The 25,616-nt window shown below is 34.4% G+C and overlaps 2 protein-coding genes across 8 annotated transcripts; both read left to right on the top strand.

Moving 5' to 3' along the window:
* Positions 1-18: 18 nt before the first annotated feature.
* LOC105335703 (uncharacterized) lies at positions 19-6,094 on the top strand. 2 transcript variants are annotated; one of them, XM_066077084.1, is made up of 4 exons: positions 19-245; positions 1,232-1,343; positions 1,692-3,081; positions 5,185-6,094. In XM_066077084.1, exons 2-3 carry the CDS (start codon positions 1,289-1,291, stop codon positions 3,032-3,034), a joined length of 1,398 nt encoding a protein of 465 aa, XP_065933156.1. In that variant the 5' UTR covers positions 19-245; positions 1,232-1,288; the 3' UTR covers positions 3,035-3,081; positions 5,185-6,094. The 2 variants fall into 2 exon arrangements, with proteins under 2 accessions (XP_065933156.1, XP_019925948.3); XM_020070389.3 differs by lacking the exon at positions 5,185-6,094 and having other exon boundaries at positions 21-245; positions 1,692-4,199.
* A 7,929-nt stretch (positions 6,095-14,023) lies between these two features.
* LOC105335704 (probable serine/threonine-protein kinase tsuA) lies at positions 14,024-25,616 on the top strand. Of its 6 annotated transcripts, none has more exons than XM_066077081.1 (7): positions 14,024-14,253; positions 18,754-18,863; positions 19,442-20,869; positions 23,129-23,173; positions 24,515-24,571; positions 24,904-24,941; positions 25,079-25,616. In XM_066077081.1, exons 2-6 carry the CDS (start codon positions 18,809-18,811, stop codon positions 24,912-24,914), a joined length of 1,596 nt encoding a protein of 531 aa, XP_065933153.1. In that variant the 5' UTR covers positions 14,024-14,253; positions 18,754-18,808; the 3' UTR covers positions 24,915-24,941; positions 25,079-25,616. The 6 variants fall into 6 exon arrangements, with proteins under 6 accessions (XP_065933153.1, XP_065933154.1, XP_065933152.1 ...); XM_066077082.1 differs by lacking the exon at positions 14,024-14,253 and adding an exon at positions 17,462-17,582; XM_066077080.1 differs by lacking the exon at positions 14,024-14,253 and adding an exon at positions 17,512-17,668.

Below are 25,616 nucleotides of genomic sequence, written 5' to 3'. Positions count from 1 at the left end.
AATGAAGGGTCGTAAACGTTTTCTATTACAATCCCTCATTTACCTTTAGAGGTGAGGTTATCTGAGAACGGCGGTTTGACTGATGAGTTGCTGTTCTAGATCATGGCATCACGATTAACTTTAATTCCGGTAACTGCTGAAAGTGGGCAGGTTGTTTGTTTGTTGTGCAGTGTTGGACTTATAGCTTTACTATATAGGTTGATCCATATATCTCTAGATTTTTGGACTAGTATACCGTTTTTAAAGTAAGTTCAAACTTTATGTTTACTTTGGGGTTTGTAGATGATCACAATAAAGAAAGCCAGATTTCACTTAAAATTTTGCAATCTTAAAATTTTAGATACTTAAAACAAATGATTAATTTTTCTTGCATTGACGCATTGAAAAATTGTACAAAAATTACATGAATAATGTGAATTATTACAACGTCTGTATGAATGCAATTAAATGTTTCACTCTTAAAAAAAGACAAGATTTTAAAGAAATAAAAACAACTGCCTTGTCTAGGGGTCCTGAAGCTGTCTAAAGTCAGATTTTGATTGCAATTATATGTTTTATCATAAAGTAGAAGTAAAATTACCTACACATTTCCACTGAAAAAATTTCTTCTAAATGATCAAAATTGGACTCTCGTCGTAGAACCTTAATGACCCTGGACCACAGTAAGATTATGTAAGGTTTCCTTATATAAACCACAATGCCATGCCCTGTGGTTGTAAACTCTGATTCTTTCAACGTTTACCAAATGAATTGTTTTTCATCATTAATTCTATCAGTAAAGAATACATTTGGACATTGTTCATGCTCCAAACTGCAAGTTGTATTATTCGTTACAGCCCCTAAAGATTATGACGATATTAAGCTATGCTAAATTGTAATTGTTAATATTTTAAGTATTAGCTTCTTATAATGATTCTGAAGACGAATACAAAAAATAGCCACCTTATGGCTGTTAATTACAGCTAATTATGCATAATGAAATACATAAATGTTCAATCAACACTCAAAGTCACCCTCTTTTTATGTAAAGCATTGAAACATCACCTGCTAAATCAATCAAAACTGAGGACACAAGGTAAATAAAAGATTATAATTTGACGTGGCGACGATATGATAACATTCGAATTGTTTTTCCATTCTTGTTTTCATTTTTACGACCATGTTTTTAATAACATTGCCAATCGCATACATACGTTACATGTAATTTCCTGCGTGGTTTCTTTTATTTTAGGTTTACCTTTTGAGAAGATTTTTTATCTTTTTTTTCATTACTCCATCATAAGAGACAATGAATTTGATACCTCTGTGTTTAGTACTGTTTGATGTACTCCTTTCAACAAATTGTGAGTATAATTGTGATAATTGAAAGTTCAAAAATATAACTTACAAAGTTATATGTTAACTTCAGAGAGTTTTGTGGCTTAAGTTCTCTTTAATTTTCAAATCTAAATTATGATATATTACGTTAAATTGCTGTATCTTCGTTACAGAATTACCGGTATGATAATCATATCACGATGATTACTCTAACCAAGTCTGAGGAGAATGTTCAGTGTCTGCCAATCATTTTTTTCCATTTTAGATACAAGTACATATTGATAATGGAAATAAAAAGTGTTTGCTTAAAACACCTTATTACCGAAATGCTTTTATACCAATATCTATCTTTCTATTGTACATTTGTTTTTCAGCGCAGATTTTACGGGATAGGAGATTTTTTAACTTGAGGAACAGGCCACTTCGGAGATTCCCCCCATTCCTACCACCAGGGGGCATCGCTCCATTCCCACCACCGGGGGGTATCGCCCCATTTCCACCACCGAGGGGTATCAATTCAAGGCCTTCCTTTCCACAGGGAGGTGTAACTTTAAGAGGCGCCATCAACCAGCCTCGACAGTTATTGACCAATACAAGAAACGGCAGGACTATTTCTGGACGTCAAAGATCAGGCAGGGGTTTTAATCTAAGTAACAGACCGACTGGTCAGACCCTTGTCAGGCCCCCGTTTGGTGCAGCTCAACAGCCGCTACCTAATGTACGAAACGATCGTTTCCCAAACTCATTCACGGATCGGAATCAAAACAGATTTTTAAGAACTGTTGTTAATACCAATGATTTAAATACATTGCGAAAAAACGTTCCCCCTTTTCAACAAATGAGAATTATTCCACAGTTTCCAACTGATTTATTCGCCCGAAGAAATTCACCATCCGCTCCAGCTGTCATGAGACCATTTGGTCGGTTATCTGCACAAAATTTCCGATCAAATTCTCCTATATCTTCTTTATCTGGTTCAACTGATAATTCTCAAATTTTTAGACAACAACAACAACAGCAGCAGCAGCAACAACAGCAACAACAACAACAGCAGAAACAACAACAGCAACAACAAAAAGATGTACAGCGTCAGAGATATGAACAATCTCTAATAAAGAGACAACAGGCTTTACAGAAGGTTTTGCAACAACAACAGCAGCAGCAGCAACAAAAACAACAACAACAGTATATGAAACAACAATCAATATCTGCGCCCCAGGAAGTTGGTAACGGAGAAACTACCATCCCAAAAGCCGAAATTACTCACACACTGATCACAATTAAAGATGAACATGGAAATGTCATCGATGAACAAATGTTTCCAAACGAATCAAGCGACGAAACTATTGAAAAATATATATCTGAAGTATCCGCTAATTACACAGATCAAGTGAGACAGAAAACTAGAACGGCCACTGGCACCGGACTAGGAACTTTCGGTAACTCGGCGTCTGCGCCGATTGGTAGTAGACAGGAAAAGTCCAATCCTACGCCAGGAGACGAAGGTAATCCAACATTGATTACAGTTAAAGATGAAGAAGGAAATGTCATGGGCGAGAGGTTGTTTCCAAAGGGAACAAGCGACGCAACAATTGAACAGTATATATCTGAAATATCCGCTAACTACACAAATCAGGTGAAACAGGGAACTGGAGCGGCCCCTGGCAATGGGCTAGGAACTTTCGGTAACACGGCGTCTGCGCAGATCGATGGTTGAGAAACAGCCGCTATTGGAACAAGCATCCAAACTGTCCCCTTCTGCCGGTTAGTTACGCTATAACGAGCTATCTATCAGATTTTATAGACAGGATGTGCGATGATATCCATTCACTGATGTCTATATTTACTATTTTAATGTATTTTGCATGTCTCAATTAACGTGAGAATGTGTTTGTAATTCATCTTTACAAATACAGATGATCCTCCTGTGAAACTATTAGTCAACATATGTCATAAAATTTGTTCCAAGAATTCAACAAAAATTTTCTTCGACTCATTAGATATACACCATTTGAACTACGTCTCCCTTTTGACGTGAATTTCACTGGAGCAAAAATATATTTTATAAAAGTTCAAAGGAGGATTCGCATTATGCGCCGTGTATTAACATTATTACGTGTTCTGTTACATGTACTATTATATATTGCATGTAAAATAATATAACTAACTTTAAAAGCTGGCTTTATAGGTTCTAGAAAAGTAGTTGACTCTGAGAGCTAGCTAAGTACAGTAGGACAATGAATGGTCATCGGAAAGTCCAATATTTCACTGGAAGGTGAGAGAAGACTTTCCAGGAACCAGTTCATTTTAGATAATGTGATACAGCTCTGATGATGGTAATAATATCGATACGAGCATTAAATTATGCTCTATATGTTTAATTTAGTTACATGAACGTCTATTTGGGAAAGTCTTTAGAGGCAATCTTCTATAGATGACATAAGATGTGTTTAATGCTGAATGACTTGGCATTCTGTAGATTTTATGGGCTTTGTGTTTGTTTGCTAAGTACTGAATGACTACACATTCTCTATATGCCATGTGCTTAGCGCTGAAAATCTCAGCATTTTTTAGATGCCTTATAAATCTACATAGTACTTGAGTACCTAAATATCATAATTAACAAGGCGTTCTTTCCGCACCGTCCTTAGTAATTTTCAACTATTAAATTAATAAATTAATACTGTCAATTGATTTTGTAGATGATATGATGCTGATATCAAACATACATACAAGTTGTGTGTTTTTAGAAGAATAGTTGATTGATTCCTGAATATATTTTTTGTAATACTAGCTTTGTTAGTTAGGGTTGCTATTTGATTGAAATGCTTTGAGAAATGTGAATAGTTTATCCTTTGCTTAATAAAACAAATGATGCTGACTTTATTGCATTTCTTTTATAGCTGAATGTTTCAGATAGATACATGTAGTTTTAAAATTGTATGGACTGTTTTGTTTAACACTGCTCTAAATATGCTACTGTATGGTTAAAATAAAATGTAGATTCATTTTATTACAATATAAAGCCGGTTCGGTTAGGACTTTTATCATGTTATTTTACTAGTATTTAAGTCATATCACATTTTTTAAAATGGGCTTTGATAAGATATTGTAAAAGTTTATGTCATATCACAATTGTGATATGAACTTTTATCAGACGTTGTTAATATTTATATCATGTCTCATGGAACAAAACACCACGTGACTTGTATTCGTACATATACTTCTTTTGCTCCTCGTGGTTGCTTGGCAGGAAACCCTCAGATACGTTCCTGATCGTCAGTTCGTATGGTAAATATCAGTGATGGCCAATGATTTTCGTAAAGATTCCATCCTTTTGTTAATAGTTTTACCTTCAAATTTATTTCCCTTGTTGATATAGGTGTGGTATGTTTCTCATATTGCTTGCTAACGATTGCCCGGAGTTGGGTAATGGTTGGTTTGTAGATGTTGGTACACAGCATTGTCCCTGTCAACATATTATTGGGCAAACGTTGACCCAATATAAAGCCAACATTGGATTTATTAAAAACACGTTAATCCATCATAATTTGCTAACTTGAAAAGTGCCGTTAACGATTGGTAAAATTGTAAAGATTGACGACCTCCATAAGCCAACAGAAATATTTCATCGGAGGAATTCGGGTGATCTTAGAATTAATGTTAAACACTCTCATTATTTCACTTCAGACGCACACATACATCAATATTTCTGTCTTTGATATTGATTCCATCAGCATGATAGCATGATATATCATTAAAAGCTACGAGAAGGATTCCAAATAACAGTGAAAATTTGAAAACATTTCACAGTCTAGCCATCGAGTTAGAACTCAAGAACTTTCATTATATTTTTTCTCTCCGTAGCTCTGATTTCGGATGTCTTCAACCTGTCCAGTTGATTGGTGTTCCTTTGGATCTTGAACAGTGTTGTTAACCCCTTTGTCTACACATATCAGAGACGAGATTTCGAATAGGGGTGCAAAAGGCTCTGTCTACGTTCTTCGGGCGACATAACTTCCTGCGAGTCTCTGAGAGACATGAATGATTCGACCTAGTCTGTTTAACCTTTCATGTTTTAGCTCATCTGAGTGACCTATAGGAGACATACTGATATCAGTGATTGCCCTCCGTTGTCGTCTGTCTTCTGCAAAATATCAAACATGTCTAGGTATTCTTTAATCAAATGGTGGTTTGGTGCTCAAAGGGCTTGATAGTTAATATATTTTCCATCGGATCAACCTTAAAAAATTAGGGTAATGTATTTTAGCCTTAAACTTTATTCAAATAAAATAACGTCTTATTTAAACTTCAAAAATTTAATAGCTTCTATATCTTTGTACAAAGCAATTTTTCTCAAGATTGCCTATACTAAGTCTTTAATCCTCTAAACATCGATAGGGGAAGGGAAACACAACTTATGAATTTCAACCTCTCACACCCCGAAAGCTTTTGGAATGTTCAGATTTTACTGTGAAATAGTTAATACAATCTTCAAACATTATATTCGGTGGTGGTTGTAAAGGGGATATCAATTGATCATATAGAAAAGATGCATGAAATTTAATTCTTTTGGGCATCATTAATTATAGATCCTCAAAAATTCAAAAAAAATTAAAAATAATATCTACTCCTGGTTATCTAGCAGACAAACTTTTTACTCGAATGGACAAGAAAGGTAGGCAGAAAAACTCATTACCCCTGGCCATTGGGCCTTGATGTGGTATAATGATGAGCAGGTAGGCCTTTTGGCACGTTAAGAGAGTTGATTGTAAGTTCATTTAACGGTTATTACAGTCTTCTTCAGAAGGGGAGATCTGCCTTAAGACACAGAAATACGAGTGAATTTAAGAGATTTAAAACATTTACTATTCTAAAAAGGTTTTGTTTTCTTTTTTAGATAATAGATAATAGTGGCTATTATAGCAAAGTTATACCTTTTTGTTGATCACCGAACGTCCTTAATGTTTCTTAAACAAGAGTTATACATAAAAAAGTATTTCAAGGCTATAAACTAGTCCCAATCGTAACTACTCGGTCATTTCCGCTCGCAAAAATTAATTTTTGCGAGCGGATATGGCCAAGTAGTTACGAATGATACCGATCCCTGCAGCCTCTCTCAGCCCTTTGATGCTGACTATTACATCGTAGCCGCAAGGATCCCAGGTGGTATACCTATCAAACATCTATCATACTTTTAATAAATCGTGGCATACAATAATTGTCAGTTCCACTCCGAATTCCAATTTGTTCCTTTCGTAATATTTGTTGCTTTACCTCTTATTATATGATCTGACATAGCTATTGCTGTATGATCTTTGTGTTGGTGAAATAATTGATAGTTTTGAAAAATAAAAAAAGCCAGCTGACTTTTGGGAACATGAAGAATTAACCTCAGTACCCATTAGGATGAATGCAATCTGCAGATTCATGGAGTGGCAAGTCAGATTAATATTGTTTTTTGATTTGAAACCATTTTCTGGGCACAAGAAACTCTTCATTAACATGCTGTATGTTCTGATCAAATTGAATGGAGACAGAAAAAAATAATTGATTCTCTTTCTTTTGATAAAGTATAATGAGCAATTTCAAAATCCTTTGGTAACTATCAAGAATGGATACTTTTTTCACTCTTTTTGTCTCTATAATTCAGACACATGACTTTCTTGTACGCTATCCTGAAAGTAAAAATTTCAGGGTATATGCATATGACATGAAACAACTTTATTTCTGTATAGAAATTAAAGACCTTTGCTGCTGTATCACAGTAGATCACGGGTAATCCGAAGGATCGTTTAAATGTATAGACGGATGTCATTGACGTTCTGATGGTTGTGATTTAATCATCCGGGTTCTTCATTAACCTGCATTATTTGGTTTACAACAATGAAGTCCGGATCCATTTCTCAGATTATATAATTTGTTGTCGAAAAAGCTTGTTAAGTTCTGCAGTTGCCTTATTGTGTCATTTACCTTTAAAAAATGTATTGAAGAAATAAATTGTTCTGTTTCATAGATTTTTTTTTTTAATCATCGCAAGAGATTTGATTGAGAATTTATAATATAAGTAACACGTGTTTGATAAGTTGATTATAAGGACGGATGTATATTTTGAGATTTTTTGATTAATCTGATGTCCTTCAGATATTTTTTAATTGTATGTTTTGTGTATATTGTATGATATTTATAAACTTAGTTGTCTGTCAGAAGTCCTAGGGGTTAAAAGGTCGACGGGTTCTGACCCCAAGTACCTTTGATCATGTCACTTTTTAAGACTGTTGGGCTACATTTGTATGTACTTATAATTAGACTTTAGAATTCATGAATGCATGTGTATCAATGCTGCAAAATCCGTAATCATGTATTGAATTTTTCCCAATCTGGAATCATGGTTCTGTATTATGTCTAGAGTGAATATATTAGCTTATTAGAATTGTAAATAATCACAATGACTGTTTCATATTGCATAAGAACAGGGGGGGGGGGGGTAGAGGGTTAGCCCCCTTCCCACTTCTTTTGCAAAGTTAGACCTAACCATCAGGGTAATAGCAACAGGGAGGGGCTAGTCCCCCCCCCCCCCCCCCCCCACTTTTTTTTCTCACAGTCAACATATTTTTTTTAAATTTACATATAAAATTGAAGTATTAGGAAGCCGTCGCTTCCTGCCCACATATTTTCGGTTGGGTGTAAATTTAAAATTATATAGGTATACTAGCCCCTCCCCCCTCCCCACGCATTAAGAAGTAATTTCAGGATTTTTGGAATAAGTTTTTTTTTTGCTTGTCAAGATTTCTGATGGTTAGTCTAGCCCCCCCCCCCCCCACTTCCAATTTGCTTCCGACGCCACTGTATTGGGTACACTGTATATCCCTCTAACTATTTTCAGAATCGGTAGGACAGCAAAGTAGTTCCTATACTAGCAGAGTGTATATACAATTATTGGATCATTTTAAATCAGAATGCTTGGTGCATGTAAGGTAAAAGGATTTCTATATTAAGAGCATGCGTCAAAAATGAATTATCATTAAATATTTGAAAGAAAGAATTGAAATTGTGAAATTGTGTAATGTACACTCTTTACAAAACAATCGCAACTTCTCGGGCCTTTCCGGCAAGCTAGGAAAAACACCTCGAATGTATTACCTAGGCGTCCATGACAACCCCCCTTTTTGTAAAACTTGATATAAATAGAACACATTTTACGATCTGTTGAGATGTGAGCTATACTTCATTAAAGTAAACGATATACACTAAAATATAACACAGAAGCGACATACAAGACTGTCTAGCCGATACTTATTTTACTGGGAAGCGACTCCATTTTGTATAAAGTTCTAACATCCAGTGATGTTAATACATTCGAGGTGTTTTTCCGAGCTTGCCGGAAAGGCCCGAGAAGTTGCGATTGTTTTCAAAACTGTTAAATTACCTATTTTTACTTTCATTTTCAGAGTTTTTCAATAAGACGTAGTTTGCCGGAAAACGAATCTGATTTCACACCTCGAAAATTAACAGAAGAGAGAAATATTGATGGGCTTTCATTCAAGGGGTCCTCGTAACTGAGCGAAAATTAGGGCCGTAGTTATGCCAATTGCCAATTGTTCCCGGCCGAGTACTATTTACCAGGGCGTGCATAACATATATGCATATATTTAAACAATAAAATGCTTTTTTGTTGATTAATGCGTGATATGAGGGTGGCAACATTGCAGAAAAAATACATAACCCGCGTTCGTATTATGTAAATTTTTTCTGCAATGATCGCTACATTCATAAACCGCATCAATCATAAGGCATTTTATTGTTTATATTTACATCTCTCTTTTAACAAATTAATGAATTGATTGTGAAAAGTATGTTAAATTAACTGATTACTGTTAATGACATTAACAGTATAACTTAATGTACATCAGTACGTTAGTTAGGGTGTCCATATAGTGTAGTGGACAATGCACTCGCTTATAACTGCTGGTGGATGTTCGATCCCGCGATGTTCGTGTGTATACTCAAATATTTACATTTTTGTGTCTTTGCCTGTGATAACACTACGTATCAATTTTGTACTATGTAACCGATAACTACAAATGACGCCAAATTGAGGCGCCAGCGGGGTTTGCTTATTTATATTTAAATATTTAATCGTACGATGGCTTAAAATTATATAAATATAAGTAATAAGAAATCATTCTTTGAATATTATGAGGTGATAATTTCGGTCGGGTCGTGATCAAATCTATCATAAAGCCATTCGGGCTTTATTGGATTTGATCACGCCCTGACCGAAATTATCACCTCATAATACTCAAAGAATGATTCCTTATTCCTTAATTATTCTTTAATTCTTTATTGACCAAAGGAACCATGTGGCTCATAGGTATACAACAATAAAGAGCAATATCCGCTTATTACATGTATTTGAACACATGTGTCGTGTTTTGAAATTTGTAAAATAAAATTTTGAATGAGGTGGAAGGTACGTAAGTGCGGGAAATCTGCAACATTCTGTGCCATGTAACCTGAGTTAAAGCGCCAAATAACAAAGCATGATTAGCACATGCAAATAATCACACACCGATTGATATGATCACAGTTTTGCCTGGTGTGATGATAAGTATATATACATCATCCCATTAAAATGCATGTACATTTCTTATAGAAGGAAGTTGATTATTTGATATCTAAATCACATAAATCGCAATCGATGATATTTGCGTTCAGCCTTTTTTCTGATACTTTATGAGAGAGAGAGAGAGAGAGAGAGAGAGAGAGAGAGAGAGAGAGAGAGAGAGAGTTACACATGTAGTCCGATCTTTTGACACTTTTGACTTTCAACAGTGTTCATTGTCCAGTTTAGTTATTCATATGTATTATTGTATAGAATTGTCCTCATACATATAAAGCAATAATAAGGTTTATGGAATAACTTATATACAAATAACGCAGCGACACTCACATGCATGATCTTAAAACAATATTTCTGATTTAGATTAAAAAATATTATACATTTATTCATATCCGATCTAGAAAATCAGAAATATAGGACAACAATACAATTTAATTCATATGATTGTATCAAAAGATGTTCCGAATATAAAGCTCATCTTTTTCATGCATGAAATTCTTAGAAATGATAAATCAAAAATTCCAATACATGTATCTGTTTTCTTTACTTGACAGCTTGGGAAAGAAAGTCCTAAGGGGGTGGTTAAAAACGTATTGCATAATTTAATTTGTTTAGATTACCGACCATTCAGATTTTAAGAAGTGTGTGTGTACATATACATGTACACGTGTGTCTGTCACTTCATTGTTCCCACCTCGCTACCGTGCATTGCAAATTGCCAAGAAGCGCTATGCACAGTAGCTATTATACATGTACAAGGTTAGCTTTTAAAAAAGTTAAGAAAGTTACCCACCGGGATATTAATTCAAGGTCAATGAAGGACTGCATACCTACCTTATTATAATACTTAAAGTTGTAGTTTTTCAAAGATATTTCTGAATTTCATGGCCCCGTCGCAAACCACTGCCAATATGCTAGTATTTCCTCTTCAATCTCACTAAGAGAGTAGGGAAGACAAATGTGCAGACTCCAGACCGAGGCAGCAGACAAGACGCTACCCATATCATTGACATTCTTTCAATACATCGAGGCGCAGTTAGACCTAAAAAAACTGACCAGTTTCAAAACATCTTCGAATTTCTCTAACACGGACTGACTAATCAGCGGAATTGAAGTTTCATCCCAACTCAATGTGGTATGTGACATTTTGCGATATTCATAAGGATAAAAGTACATTATAATCAGAATACGTTTGTACATGTACACGTGTGTCTGTCACTTCATTGTTCCCAACATCGTTACCGTGCACTGCAAATTGTCAAGAAGCGCTGTGTACAGTAGCTACATGTATTAATGTCAACATCCTCTCTTTTGAAAACTGTTACATGTACTTCAATTAGACAGTTGGTAATCACGTGTTTCAAGTTCTTTAATCAATTAATCTGGTGTAAAATAGAATATTGATAGATTCAAAACAATCCGATCGCTCGGAGTAAATCTGATTAAAAAAGGAATTGCTAATGAAATCTCCACTGACCGAACAATAAATTTTATGATATTTAATTTAATTATTAAAAAAACTGAAATATTTCTGAACTCTTGTCAATCACAAACAGGTAAAAAGTTATTGTGTGTATAAGTTTTCACACCTTGAGGTCTGGTTACTGCCTGGGTTAAAAGTGTTCAATTCAACGGTGTATCGCTATTTTGTACCACAAGAGAATGTTATCAATCATGAACAAACTGACGTTTCAAACGGATGTCAGACATTGGGTAGTTGTGTCAAACAGCACTGTGACGTAGGCATGTCTATTTCATTGCTGGTCACTCAGCAATGGCTCTTTGAAATCAGCAAGATTCGTCTGGTGTTTGAGCTAAAACTACGAAGTCGGTGTATATTTCGCTTGAAACCGGGTCATTTTAAACTTTTTTTAACGCAAGAAATAGATAGCTACGCCCTACTGAAAGTCCAAGGTCTTGTTAAAATGGTTTTAAAATATTTTCAAAAATCATGATAACTCTCACCCATACACGGGTCGTCAGACTTTGTTTGTACTGTAAAATGTATTGGTTTTTGGCAAGGGCATCACAGTGGTAACCCCATATCATCACTGCAGCCTATTCAATAAAAAATGCTATCATTTATCTATCTATAGTAATGTTGTCTTGTTGTGAATATTTGTTGTGAATAATGTGACTCATTCTCATTATAATGCATTTACAATTTAAAAGCACAAAAGTTAGTGTGCATTTTAACAGTTATTATTTCTGAGAATAATGAAATAAATATCTGAACAAAAGAGAAAATAACATATAACAATAAAAACAGGTTGTAAAATGATATGAAATTATGTAAAAAAAAAAAAATTGATTTGCTAAAATATGAAAAGTCTCTGAACTGATTCACATGCACGTGTTATTATTCATTACGAATTGAAAGCGAAAATATATAATTTTCCTATCTTCTGAAGGATGCACCTATTTAAAAAAAAAAAAATAATCAAAACTCCAAATATCACGCGGTATTGATTCTTAACCGACATTAATCTTGCAACGAAGAAGAAAGTTTATTGCAGAAATAATAAGACCAATCCCTGAATACCAGAAGTCCATATCCAATTTCACAGGAGCTGTGTCATCGTACTCTTGCATCAGGGTGAAACTAAAAATGGTGAAATACTTTCAATTCTTTATTCACTCAAGACCAGTTCACTGGTATTTGAGGTTCAAAATCAGTATATACAAATGTACACAAACACAGTCAAGGATCACATGTACAGTAGGAGTAATAATGACAAAAAAGGGTTAAAATCACAATACAATAGGTTGTTAAAGTTGGTTTCTGGAAGAACAGACTTTGAAAATTTTCTTAATAAATATTGACAAGTTTTTTAGGTTTTCTACATTTAAAGTATTCATGAGCTCGTTAAATTTTATAATATTTGGGTTTTCATAATATCTCTTGGGTAAAAACATTTTTCTGTCGTTTACAAAATTTGTACATTCTAAAATATAATGAAATTCATCCCCAATACTATTAGAATCACACATCGTACATTTTCTTAAATGTTTTTCAATATTATGCCATCTACCTGTTTCAATGGGGAATCGATGATTACATGTTCGTAATTTTGTAAACGTGATCCGTAGATCTCTAGGTAAAATCAACAAGTACTTTTCTAAATTGAGATTTGTTTTAAAAATTCTATAATTAATACATTTTGGTGAGTTATCTACTATACTTCTCCAATCTTGTACAAATTGATTTTGTAGTATTTCTTTAACTATTGATTTAAGCCAGTTATAACTACATATTGTTTGATTTTCCCATGTATAAGACAACCCGCACGAGTTGAGTATATCATGTATACATTTTATCCATGGATGTATAAAAGATCCATTTTTGTAACATCTATAAAAATAACAATAGATTACATTAGTGAGTTTACAATCGTGGGCTGTCAAAACTTTTGCCCAGTACATTATCATTTTAATTTTAACAAAGAGTGACAATGGATACCTTCCAGTTTCTCCATACACCATACAATTTGGAGTACTAGATTTAAGATTAAGAATAAATTTCAAAAATTTCAAATGTACCTTTTCAATAATATCTAAATTTTCGTAACCCCACACTTCGCACGAGTAAAGTAAAATTGGGTTAATGACCTTGTCAAATAGATCTAACTGACAATTAATTGTTAAATTTGCTTTTTTTTTACCTGCTGAGGTTAATTTTACGCCGATACATGCATGATTTGTCTTCTTTTTTTTTCAAGAGTTATAATTCTTTAACCTTCAAAAATTTAGAGCGCTTGGTTCGTTTCAGGTCTATATGAAATCATGGAATGCAGCTTAACTACCGTACCGGTAAACAGTGGCTGGTTAGTTAACCACAACTCCGTAAGCAAAAACACAACAATATGATGCCAGAACAACACTGCATTGTCCAGATCTGAGAGTATGAGCGTTAACGCACACCATGTAAATCAATCATATCGATAGCCTTGCTGTCCGATTCATTGATCTTGTCTTAAATATGTCTACTGCGGTTACTACGACACACAGTATCCCCAGACTGGCCCGTATGTTTATTGCCCGGGGGTGCGGCCAAACATGACCAATTGTCCTGTAATGAATATATCACTGTAATCATTGCACATTCCACTTCTTTGGCTGCGTATCGATATTTGGCCATTCCAAGACCTTCTCATGCACAACTTTTCTTGTAATGGCGAATTTATAGACGTAATTTTTTCCCTTGGTTCATGGAATACTGTATGTGGTGCAAAAATGCAATTTGTGATTAGATACCAAAAGTGTACATGAAAAGAGTCACAAAGAGAAACAGAGAAAAACGTACGGTTGATGAGGTAAGAGAGATGGATTTTTAAAAATCATTGCAGGACAATGTGTTGAGGAATGAAATCAAAACTTTTTTTTTATTTTATGATCTTAAAATACCATGTAATTGTCATGTCAAACGTTTACTGTTGAAATTTTAATTGTCAAACAGAAATTTTAAAATAAGTTAGAGTAGAATTAATCGAATTATCTATAAGTCATTTGATTGGACCATTTTGCACTGGTTTAACTTTGAATTTTGATTTACATTGATTGGATGCATTCTCAATAGTTTTCGTTGGCTAAATACATCTGTCATTCCTTGTCATTCGATCTTCTTACATCCGACAAGCATGTTAAGATTATGAAAGAAATTGAGCAACAATGTTAAAAGAAATATTCTAGATTTACTAATAGCTATTTCCAATGAATATAAATTGGGGAAGCTACTTGTAATCGACATACGTTGGAGTTTGATCAACTTAGATATAGACAGAATAGAGTACTACACATTTCTAGCAGCAGCTACATGGCTGGAGGGACAGGATGTCGTTGACTGACCAATTAACATAAACACTCAAACAAGATTTCAGAAATCTGGGAGATTTCACAGGAACTGCACATCGTATATATCAATATGTAGAACAAATTTAAATTTTGGAATCTCGGTACATTAACGTGTAATCTCGCCCCTGAATGGTTTACTTTGGGACACTCACATGTCGTTTAGATAAAATAACCGTTATATAATATTAGATTACAGTGATTGTGAAGAAAATATCATAAATAATAAAAGCTAGACGGAGTAACCCAAGCATAAATTATTTTCGCAAACGTCACAAACGCCGTCGTTTTAAGAAAGAGTACATTTTTGATTGAGTGGTAGAGAACTAATTTTTGTAATAATTTTTTTATATATGTAAATTCATTCCTATACATCATACACACACCGGGGGTCTGGCATCACTACAAACGAGCTGTTGTTATTTTCGAGGTGTGACCCTCTGTAGAATTAAAACAAAGGTACAAAAACACAAAAACGTAAGAACACGAACGTCCTTAACTGCATATCCCAGGAACTGTTGTTCCTGACCACATTTCATGCCGTTTGTTGTTTGTTTTTTTTGCGCGCGAATTTTATGTTAAACATCCTACGTACATGTAAGATGTAAATGGCGTGAAGACGAATTTATGTCTAAAGATAATCATCAAAAAGGGATTGTTTGTGGTTATTTTTGCACGGCAAATGTTTAACACATTCTCTGTCAATCTTCAAGGAATCATAACTTTGTAAAACAAACCTTAATGGTTAACTTTCTTTCAGAAGATGAAGTGTTTTATCGCACTAAAACACCATAAAATAAGCTAACAGATCACAGAACTCTCTAACAAAGGTCAACAGTTTACGCAACCTTTTCTGTCCATATGATATTTAGCATGTGCTTCTACACGGGTTGTCCATACTTCTGTACATATTCTTTAAAATGAGAAATCTTTTTCCGTTTTAAAACAATATCAGGTTGTTTTGTCAAAATTGATAAAGTAACGTTTGTGGCTAAAACTGCTCTAGTATATGAATTTTACTTTAATTTTAACAAGTGTCAAAATCGTGAGACGCTCATACACCAAGAACAAAATTTGTTACACATTTCGATCTTTGAGTCCCCATTTTGTGCAAACAACCTTCGGCCATTACATATATTTTTCCCTGCTATAAAAAGCAGGGCAAGTTTTACTCAACATAAAAAAAGAAAAATTGGAGGGAGGTGAATTTGTTTGATTTTCGTAAAACACATGTACCATTTACACCAACTTCAGCAGTAATATTTAATATTGTTATACTTTCATGTTAAATACTGAAATCTGATTGGTTTAGACGCAGTTCATAATTTTTTCTATTACCCTCAGCGTTAGCAACGCACTAAGCAACGGGTAACATTAAAAATTGTTACATGCGCGAAAATTATGCGCGTACGGTTCACCGTAGAATTCACGTTATTCCTATGTAAAAGCAGTTAAGTTTTCTATAAAATTAAGACATTCAGTATAACAAAATGCTTCGCGTCGGTTGACAATGGTTTTCTCGGGGTGTCAATTTCAACTGTTACCCTCCCAAACAGGCACTATTTATATACTAGTCCATTCATGTAATGAACAGTAGAATCAAACGCCTTGAAAGACTCTTTGCAATACGAAATGGACTCGTATGACATCAAACACTTTATTATGTGATGTATTTGTTTATTGTGATGGTCTGTCTTTTTTCCTGAACTTACATTTTTATGATGGATTCGAGGGCGTGGGATGAGAGTGAATCACGTGACCAATACTTACATTTACTTCACACCCTAACCATTGGTGTCACACGCACTCGTAAAATCGCTGCGTCTCTCTACAAAACAGTAACGTATGTAGATGATTGATTGAATACCAATCGATTATTGAGAACATTCAATAATCGATTTGTTCTTCCTAACCTATTGACATGCTAAATGAATCAGGTTAGGCATTGCCTAGTGTACCGTGCCCTCGTGATTTCAGTGAAAGACACCTTATTTTTTATTGTCAGAAACCGGTATACGGTTTATAAGTGTAAACTTGGGACAGCCTTTGGATTGATTAATAACTTTGTTATATTTTCAGAAATGGTAGTTGGTACTAAGAACAAATAAAAAAAGCCCTTTCTCCCTAAATACTCTGTTTCTTGGAAAAAAATGTTTGCGGTAAAGAAACACCATATAATGCGAGAATTTATGGAGGAAAAACGGAGAAAGAGAGACGGGGAGCTTAAACTTTTAATGATAAATAGTTTTCTATCAAAATATGATATTTAAGAAACAAATAATTCCTATTACTTTGTTTGAAAAAATATTATGATGTTCCGTACGCATGTTCATGTAAACATAAAGCTCTTTAAAAAGTTTAACAAGTGTCATCTAAACAAATTTCTGTCTGGGTTATAAACATCTAAGACTTAACCAGGTTTCTTGATGATCCCAGTGTTGGGCTTTTCTATCAAACTATTCAAAATCTAGTCCACTTCTGTACATGAATAATATTTTCATTTTAACATTCTGGTGCTGTTTGTTGTCGAGTTTAATGAATCGGCCAGAAATCGTTGGAGCACTTAAAATGGATGTCCCTAGCATGTTTTTAGCTTGTCTCACTTACGGAGGACCCTGCCCTCTCCTTGACGCTACCAGTGACCAATAGGAGGCCGTAAACGCTTTCTATTCCGATCTCTCATTTACCTTCAGATGCAAGGTAATCTGAGCCCGGCGGTTTGACTGATGGGTTGCTGTTCCAGATGATGGCCTCATGATTAACTTTCATTCCGGTAACTGCTGAAAGTGGGCAGGTTGTTTGTTTGTTGTGCAGTGTTGGACTTTGTTATATAGGTTGATCCAATTCTCTAGATTCTTGGACTGGTATACCGCTTTTCAAGTATGTCCTAAATTTATGTCCACTTTAGGGATTGTAGATAATCATAATATAGAAGCCAGAGTTTGCTTAGAATTTTGTAATCTAAATACTAAGAACAAATGGTTATTAAGTTTTATTGCAAATTCGCGCGTAATTATTATCTTGCCTACGTCAAAAAGTGGAAACAATAACGTGAATTAATAAAATATTCGAATATACGCAATAATGTTCACTATCTTGAAAAAGACAACATTTCAGAGTACCTTGGGCTCATGAAGCTGTCTTAAACTTAAGTCAGAATTTGTATGCAGTATACAAGTTTTATCATAACATACCAAAGCAAGTTTTATCATAACATACTAAAAATGTACTACAATTCTCTGTGTTGTTACTACATACACTTTTCTAGTGAAAATGTGTGCCAATTAAGTATCTTGTAAATAATCCTGGGTTCTGGTGAGATTGTGTTAAGTTTGCATTGATGACTACCTGCCTTGCCCTATTGTGGTATATTGTGATCGTATCGACGCCGTGATGACCGAGAGAATTGTTCATCATCCTTAAATCTATCTGTGTGGAATACACTGTGTCATTTTCTCAAGCTTTATGCAAGGACCATTTATTTATTACAGCCACTAAAGATCATGACGATGTTTAGCCATGATTAATTGCAATGGGACTGTAAATATTTTAAGCATTAGCTTGATATTATGATTATGAAGACAAATACAAAAATAGTCATCTTGTGGTTGTTATTTTCAGCTAATTATGAATAGTTAAATACATTCAACCGAAATATCCAAAATGCTACAGGTTATATAAAAGTTGTCCATTTTTACGTAAAACATGCAAACATCACCCGCATGAAAGCGCATTATAAAACACAAAGCAAAATCTTTTGTTTATATCTAAGGTTTTAATATAACAAAACTAAAAAACAAACAAGGTAAAGAAGAGACTATGGTTTGACGTGGCAACGTTTCGATATGATAACTTCCGGGAATTGTCTTTCCATGCTTGATTTCATTTTTGACGACCAGGATTTTTTAATTACACTGTCAGATACATTTGTTACCTGTAATTTCCTGCGTGGTTTCTTTTTGTAGATTAAACTTTTAAGAAGATAGGCGCTATTTTTGTATCACTCCATCATAAGAGACAATGTATTTAATACCTCTGTGTTTAGTACTGTTGGATGTACTCCTTTCAACAAATGGTAAGTATAGCTATTTTGATAAAAAGTTGAGAGATATTACTAACAAAGTAAATGTTAATCTTTGAACCATGGAGAGGTGTCTGGCTCAGGTGCTCCTTAATGTTTACAATCTATGGGTGATATTTGAGATGAAATTGCTATAACCTAATTTCAATAAGGCAGAATTATGATTATCATAAAATGATGATTACTCTTAGAATGTCTGAAGATAATGCACGGTGTCTATCACATAACACTTTTTTTCTAATTTAGTTACAAGTATAAACCTGTTTTTATTGGAAATCAAGACTCAATGAGATCCAAAAATTTTTGAATTATCAGCCATTGAACCATTTTAAAGTTATGTTTAGTTTAAACATCAATAAAATGCTTGTACAGTCTTCAAAACGACAATCTCTCAAAGGGTGAATCACTAGGCTCTATTCAAGACACGGAAGTGGTGGTCTAAATCTCCTTGTTAAAAAATGTTCTACACCAATGTTTTTATCGTTCTACTGTACACGATGCATAGAATATAATTTTATAGTTAAATACATTTCAAGGATGCTGAAATAGATATTTTTGCTTTTGTTTTACAGCGCAGATGATACGGGATGGGAGATTTTTTAACTTGAGAAACAGGCCTCCTTTTTTGAGATTTCCCCAACTCCCACCACCGGGGGGCTTCAATCCAAGGTTTCCTTTTCCACAGGGCGGTGGAACTTTAAGAGGCGCCATCAACCAGCCCCGACAGTTCTGGCCCAACAACAGAAATGACAGGGCTATTCCTGGACGTCAAACATCAGATTTCAGGAATAATCCAAATAACAGACCGACTGGTCAGAACATTGTCAGGCCCCCATTTGGTGCCGTTCAACAGCCAGTACCTAATGTACGAAATGATCGTTTTCCGAACTCATTCGCGAATCAGAATCAAAACAGATTTTTAAGACCTGCTGTTAATACAAATGATTTGAATACATTGCGAAACGATTTTTCAACTTTTCAACAAATGAGGAATATTCCTCAGTTTCCAACAGATTTATTCGCTCGAAGAAGCCCACAATCCGGTCCAGCTGCCATTGCACCATTTAGTCAGTTACCTACACAAAATCTTGGACAAACGAGATCAAACTCTCCTATCTCTGGTTCAACTGATAATTCCCAGATTTTTAGACAACAACAACAACAACAACAACAGCAGCAACAACAACAACAGCAGCAACAACAACAACAACAGCAGCAGCAAATACAACAACAGCAACAACAACAGCAGCAGCAACAACAACAACAACAAGACGTAGAGCGTCAAAGATTAGAGCTACAACAATCTCTAATGAGAAGACAACAAGCATTACAGATGGCTTTACAACAACAACAACAACAGCAGCAGCAAACACAACAACAAGCTGTGAGTCAACAGGTTCCAGCAGTACCTCAGTTTAACCAACAAACTTTTATGCAACAATCAACACCTTCGCCCCCAGCCTCAAACCCTTGGTTGTTCCCTGACAATTCTCTGCCTTTGTCACCAACGAATATCATTCGTGCTCTTCCACCGGTATCTGGATCTACAAACAATGAGGCTTCTCTGCAGACTCAACCGCAAACAGTTCAGCCCGGAAGTATTGGTTCTTCCCCTACTGAACACTTGTTTGATGGACATCTTACACATCAACAGGCTCTGGACAGATTCGCAGCACCACCGGTAGAAACAGGCTCAGCTGCCAACGGAGAACCTGCCATCCCAGGAGCCGAAATTAGCCACACCCTGATTACAATTAAGGATGAACAGGGAAATGTCATTGCCGAACAGTTATTCCCAGAGGGATCAAGCGACGCAACAATTGAAAAATATATATCTGAAATATCCGCTAATTACACGAACCAGGTGAGACAGGGAACTGCAGCGGCCCCTGGCACCGGGCTAGGAACTTCCGGTAATACAGCGTCTGCGCCGATCGGTAGTGGACAGGAACAGTCCAGCGCCGCTATTGGAACAGCTTCCGGACCTTCCCCTTCTGCCGGTTAGTAACGCTATAACGAGCTATCTGATTTCATAGACCGGATGTGCGATAATATTCCATTCAGTGATGTCTATATTTACTTTCTAAATATCTTTGGAATGTCTTAAATAACGTGAGCATGTGTTTGTGATATGCGGGACATATTTGAGCCGGTTTTTATTTAATTCAACCTAACAAATGCAGATGGTCCTCCTGTGAAACTGTTAATCAAAATACATGTGTATGTCATGAAATTTGTTCCGAGAATTCAACACAAATTCTCTTTAAACCATTCGAATAACGCCATTTGAATTTAATTTACTGGAACAAAAATTCATTGCTATTAACTTAAAGTTCAAAGGAGGATTTACTTTAAATGCATGTATTAACATTATTTTATATTCTGTTAATATTATATTGTGTAGTGCATGAAAAATAGCGTAACTTTCTTTAAAAGCATGATATATAGGCACTAGAACAGTAGCTGATATTGAGAGCTAACTTTGTAGGACAATGAATGGTCATTGGAAAGTCCGATATTTCACTGCAAGGTGAGAGAAGAGTTTCCATGAACCACTTTATTGTAGACAAGGTGATACAGCTCTAATGATTGTATTGCTATTGATACGGCCATTAAATTGTGCTCTACATGTTTGATTTATTTACATGAACGTCCATTTGGCGGCAGTTATTCTAGAGGCGATGTTCTAAAGATGGCATAAGCGGTGTTTAGTGCTGAATGACTTGGCATTCTGTTGATGCCATGTACTTTCTGCTCGTGTGCTATGTGCTGAAGGACTACGCATCATGTAGTTGCCATGTGCTTAGAGCTGAAAAACTAGGCTTTTATATAGGCCTTATGCATGTACGTGCTTTTACTTGAGTCCCTGGATATCGTATGGTTAGTGCTTCAGTTCTTGTTACAATGTACGAGACCATATCAATGATAACAACTGTCTCAAAACATCTCTATAAATGGATGTATTGGTGGTTTTTTTAACCGACGTATCTCAAAACGTTTCTACGCCATGGCTTAAATCAACAGATCAAATTTTTAATCATATAATTTTGGACAATTGCATACAGGAAAGATGATATGACATATTTGGTAGATAACAAATTTATTATAAATTTATATTGAATAAACAAGATTTCTACACCATGTTTTTTAATTTTCGACGGATAAATGAATAAACTAAAACTTTCCATTGTTTTAGTGAATAATGTGATGCCGTTCTCAAACATACAGTCATATAAATTGCGTTTTGTGTGTTATTAGAAGAATAGTTGATAATTTCCCGGAATAGATTTTTTGTAAATTCATACTTAGGTTTTGGAGGTGGCTCTTGCTTTTTTGATTGAAATGCTTTGAGGAATGTAACTAGTTTATCTTTCGAGTAATAAAATAATAATGCTGACTTAACTGCATTTTTTACATTGCTGAATGTTTTAGATAGATACATGTAGTAAAATGTATGGACTGTGCTCATTGTTTTAATTCTGCTCTAAAATGTGCTATTTTGGTTAAGTCAAAATATAGGTGCGCTTTATTCATCAGATATTCAAAGTCTCAGATTTAATATCAACATAACTAAATTCTTTATTCTAAGCTTTTCTACAATTTATTTTTACAGTTGTTTTTATTAATGGAAAATAACTCTTTAATATTGTTAATTGCGTTTAAAAATATTAACTGTCACTGTTTTGTAAAGAACACATCGACATTATTCTGATACTTATCGTAGGTTTTTGTCCCATTACCGAGATCTGTGGTAGAATAAATACCACGAACAAACATACAACTCTGTCATTTGGCTGAAATATTTCTCTGAAGTAATAGATATTGATGACAGTAGTTCCTTGTATCTCTGATCATCAAGTCATACATTTTAATGCATATTATAAATCATTTATGGAAATGTATTGTAATATAAAGCCCTCTGTGGAAACAAATCATCCATACAGCTTATCAATACGTGGACAAATGCTTTAGATGCCGGTTTAAATAATGTTATTTCCTGGTTTCTTGAAGGCATTTTGGTGTCATTAATGTTGTTATTTTTTGTATTTGTCCGCATTTTGCTCGAACGTAGTGATTTACTACTGCCCGCTAATAATCTTGACTGTTCTACTGAGCAAGATTACACAGAAATAGACTCTCTCTCTCTCTCTCTCTCTCTCTCTCTCTCTCTCTCTCTCTCTCTCTCTCTCTCTCTCTCAACCATTCTTTTATCAAAGTACCTTTTACATGTAGATTGATTAAAGTTTATTTGTAATCAGGGTTTTTTCGGAATGCTTTTCAACAATGGGGAAGTGTCCCAAGACGTAAGTTTGCATGCGCATGCTCAGAAATAGTTATCAGGTCCTACAGTGCGTATATTCATATAAACGTTTGATTAGAGAAAAAAAAAACGTTTAAGCTGAAGGATCAGTTTTTAAGACTTTTAGTATATAGTGTTCTAGACAGACTGAGAAATCGCTTTTTTATCCAGTGTCAATGGTTTTCTAATTTGAATATGGAATTTGAATAGAAGAATAGTGGTTAATTAGTAGATCGCAATACATATATATCTAGACAATACGTCCATCATTAGTTTGTTTGATATTTTATTTAGGATCGTCGGTAGATGGTCTTTAGAATTTGATAGTTTAATACATCATTGTATTCAAAACCTGAAAAAAATAGTATGTTGTATAATAGTTTTCAGTAGATAGGGTATCAGGGTAATTGGTGCCCCCAACAATCAAAGATTGGTTGTATCTTGATAGTATTTATTTTGTTTGGTTCGATGTTGATAGTATTTGTTTTGTTTTTCATAACGATTTTGTCCTTTCATCTGTCTTTTTCATTTCATTCCAGGAGTGCTTACTTTATTATAAATTGTTTTATTTTCATTGACCAGGAATAATGTTTAAACATATAAAGTTAAACCGATTGAATCTTTGAAATGGATGTACTTTACACGGTCATTGTTTTTAATTATGAATCTTCTTTTTAATATAAAGAAGGCTGGATGGTTGCAGCCATTTTTAGACTGTATTAATCTCCGTTAGAATGAGAGTTTCTTATAAAGAAATAGGAAAACATTCAAATTTCAAAGATTGAATAATATATAAATTTTAAAGCTTAAATACGAGTGTTTTCACTACGAAAAATAGTTTTTAAAATGCTTAACATTTTTATATCGCATCTAATTTAAGATGTTAATGCAGGTCCATATCTGACGGTTAATTTGTTGATCATCCAGCCTTGTAAAGGGACCTCCACGCCCCATGATTTATACTACGTCATTACATGGACATTTAGATATGTGTTAATATTGTTGATTGTCTATATTGAAGTTTTTTTTCCGTAGCTCAGTGGATACAGCATCAGTCTTACGACCCCGCCAATCCAGGATTTGAATATGGCTATCAAAGATTGAGATAAACTTTAACTCATTAGTTTTCAAAATTTGCAAGTCTTTTAATTTTCGGTCAAGTGCTAGAGAATCACATCACGTGATATTGTTTTGGTAAGGCTTCCCAAAAAGGTGTGGAGGACCCCTAATTTAATTGCAGTTTTCTAGATTCGAAAATGTTGAATTTATGTTAGTCTTTAATCTCAAAATTGAATTTTTTGACTTTATCTAATAAGCAAATTCATTATTTTCGTCGTTTCACCAGGTACAGATTTGCCGAGTTTATTCCAGTCCTTTTTAGAGAACCCTGAGGGATTTAGAGGTACTAATTCACTGTAAACTTAATAATACCACCGACAAAATCACTCTGTCATTTTTTATTTGACAAACGCTGTACGTTTGATGGCTCTATTAATCAAATTCGTTCAATAGAATTCAATAAAACATTAATACTGAAACAGTATATATCCATCTATATGACTTAACAAAAAGATTTTTTATTCGTATTTTTGTAATATTAACAATAAATTAATTTTATAACTAATCCTGTCAAATCTATTTACACAAACGTTCAATTATTAGACAGCTATTAAACATTTACAATGTACAATGCAATGGTGTTTCGGACAGTCATTCTCTAACTTCATTTTGCAGGTGTTCGATAGAACCCCGAGGCGAAGAAAAAACTTAACGTAAGTTTGTCAATCGAGAAAAACATAATTGTGAACGAAATACTTTGTGTGTTCATTAATCACAACAACCAATAGAAACCATGTCCTTCTGCCGCCTCTAGGTTTACTGATATTTTACTTTTCTTGTCTTGTTTTAGGTGGTGATAAGTTACTGAGATTCTTACGACGTCAAGAATCATCCAGACAAATAAAACAGACTCCAATCGTCGAAATTTATATATTTTTTTTATTATTTTGGTTATGACTGATTGATGTTTTCATGGCTCAAGAATCAAGCAACTTGTTATGTAAATCATCTCACGGGGTCCAATGAGAGAGAAGCTGAATCAGATATAAAATCATTGCAAAACCATAGACACAAACATTTAAAGGAAGTTGATTTTCAAAGAATGCTCCAATATTTCCCCATTTTATTTACATGCAAGGCATTTTTTATATAAAAATGCACCAAACGCCGAATACAGCGTTTTATATAAAATATTGTTCATTCCTATTTGAAATTCAAGTTGCTGCTTTGCATGTTAAATAATTAAATATCCAAACTAACCTTAAAAGACATAAAGCTTTCTCTCCTTTGAACATATTTTATTTATTACCATTTTGTCCATTATGACGTATTGTAAATATGTATCATGTACAGAAATTGGTTTATAAATAAACCAGTCCTATACTTTG

Source organism: Magallana gigas, chromosome 2 (genome assembly GCF_963853765.1).
Source record: "Magallana gigas chromosome 2, xbMagGiga1.1, whole genome shotgun sequence".
Taxonomy (NCBI): Eukaryota; Metazoa; Mollusca; class Bivalvia; order Ostreida; family Ostreidae; genus Magallana; species Magallana gigas.
The sequence above is the reverse complement of the archived record's forward strand: the minus strand, read 5'-3'. Positions and strand labels throughout refer to the sequence as shown.

What these genes read in the sequence shown, in the direction of transcription:
- LOC105335703 (XM_066077084.1), top strand. Translation starts at nt 1,289, where the DNA reads ATGAATTTGATACCTCTGTGTTTAGTACTGTTTGATGTACTCCTTTCA. An exon ending in TGTACTCCTTTCAACAAATT is followed by an intron (nt 1,344 to 1,691) that starts GTGAGTATAATT and finishes TTTGTTTTTCAG; the next exon opens with CGCAGATTTTACGGGATAGG.
- LOC105335704 (XM_066077081.1), top strand. Translation starts at nt 18,809, where the DNA reads ATGTATTTAATACCTCTGTGTTTAGTACTGTTGGATGTACTCCTTTCA. An exon ending in CGGACCTTCCCCTTCTGCCG is followed by an intron (nt 20,870 to 23,128) that starts GTTAGTAACGCT and finishes ATTTGTAATCAG; the next exon opens with GGTTTTTTCGGAATGCTTTT. An exon ending in ATGGGGAAGTGTCCCAAGAC is followed by an intron (nt 23,174 to 24,514) that starts GTAAGTTTGCAT and finishes TCGTTTCACCAG; the next exon opens with GTACAGATTTGCCGAGTTTA.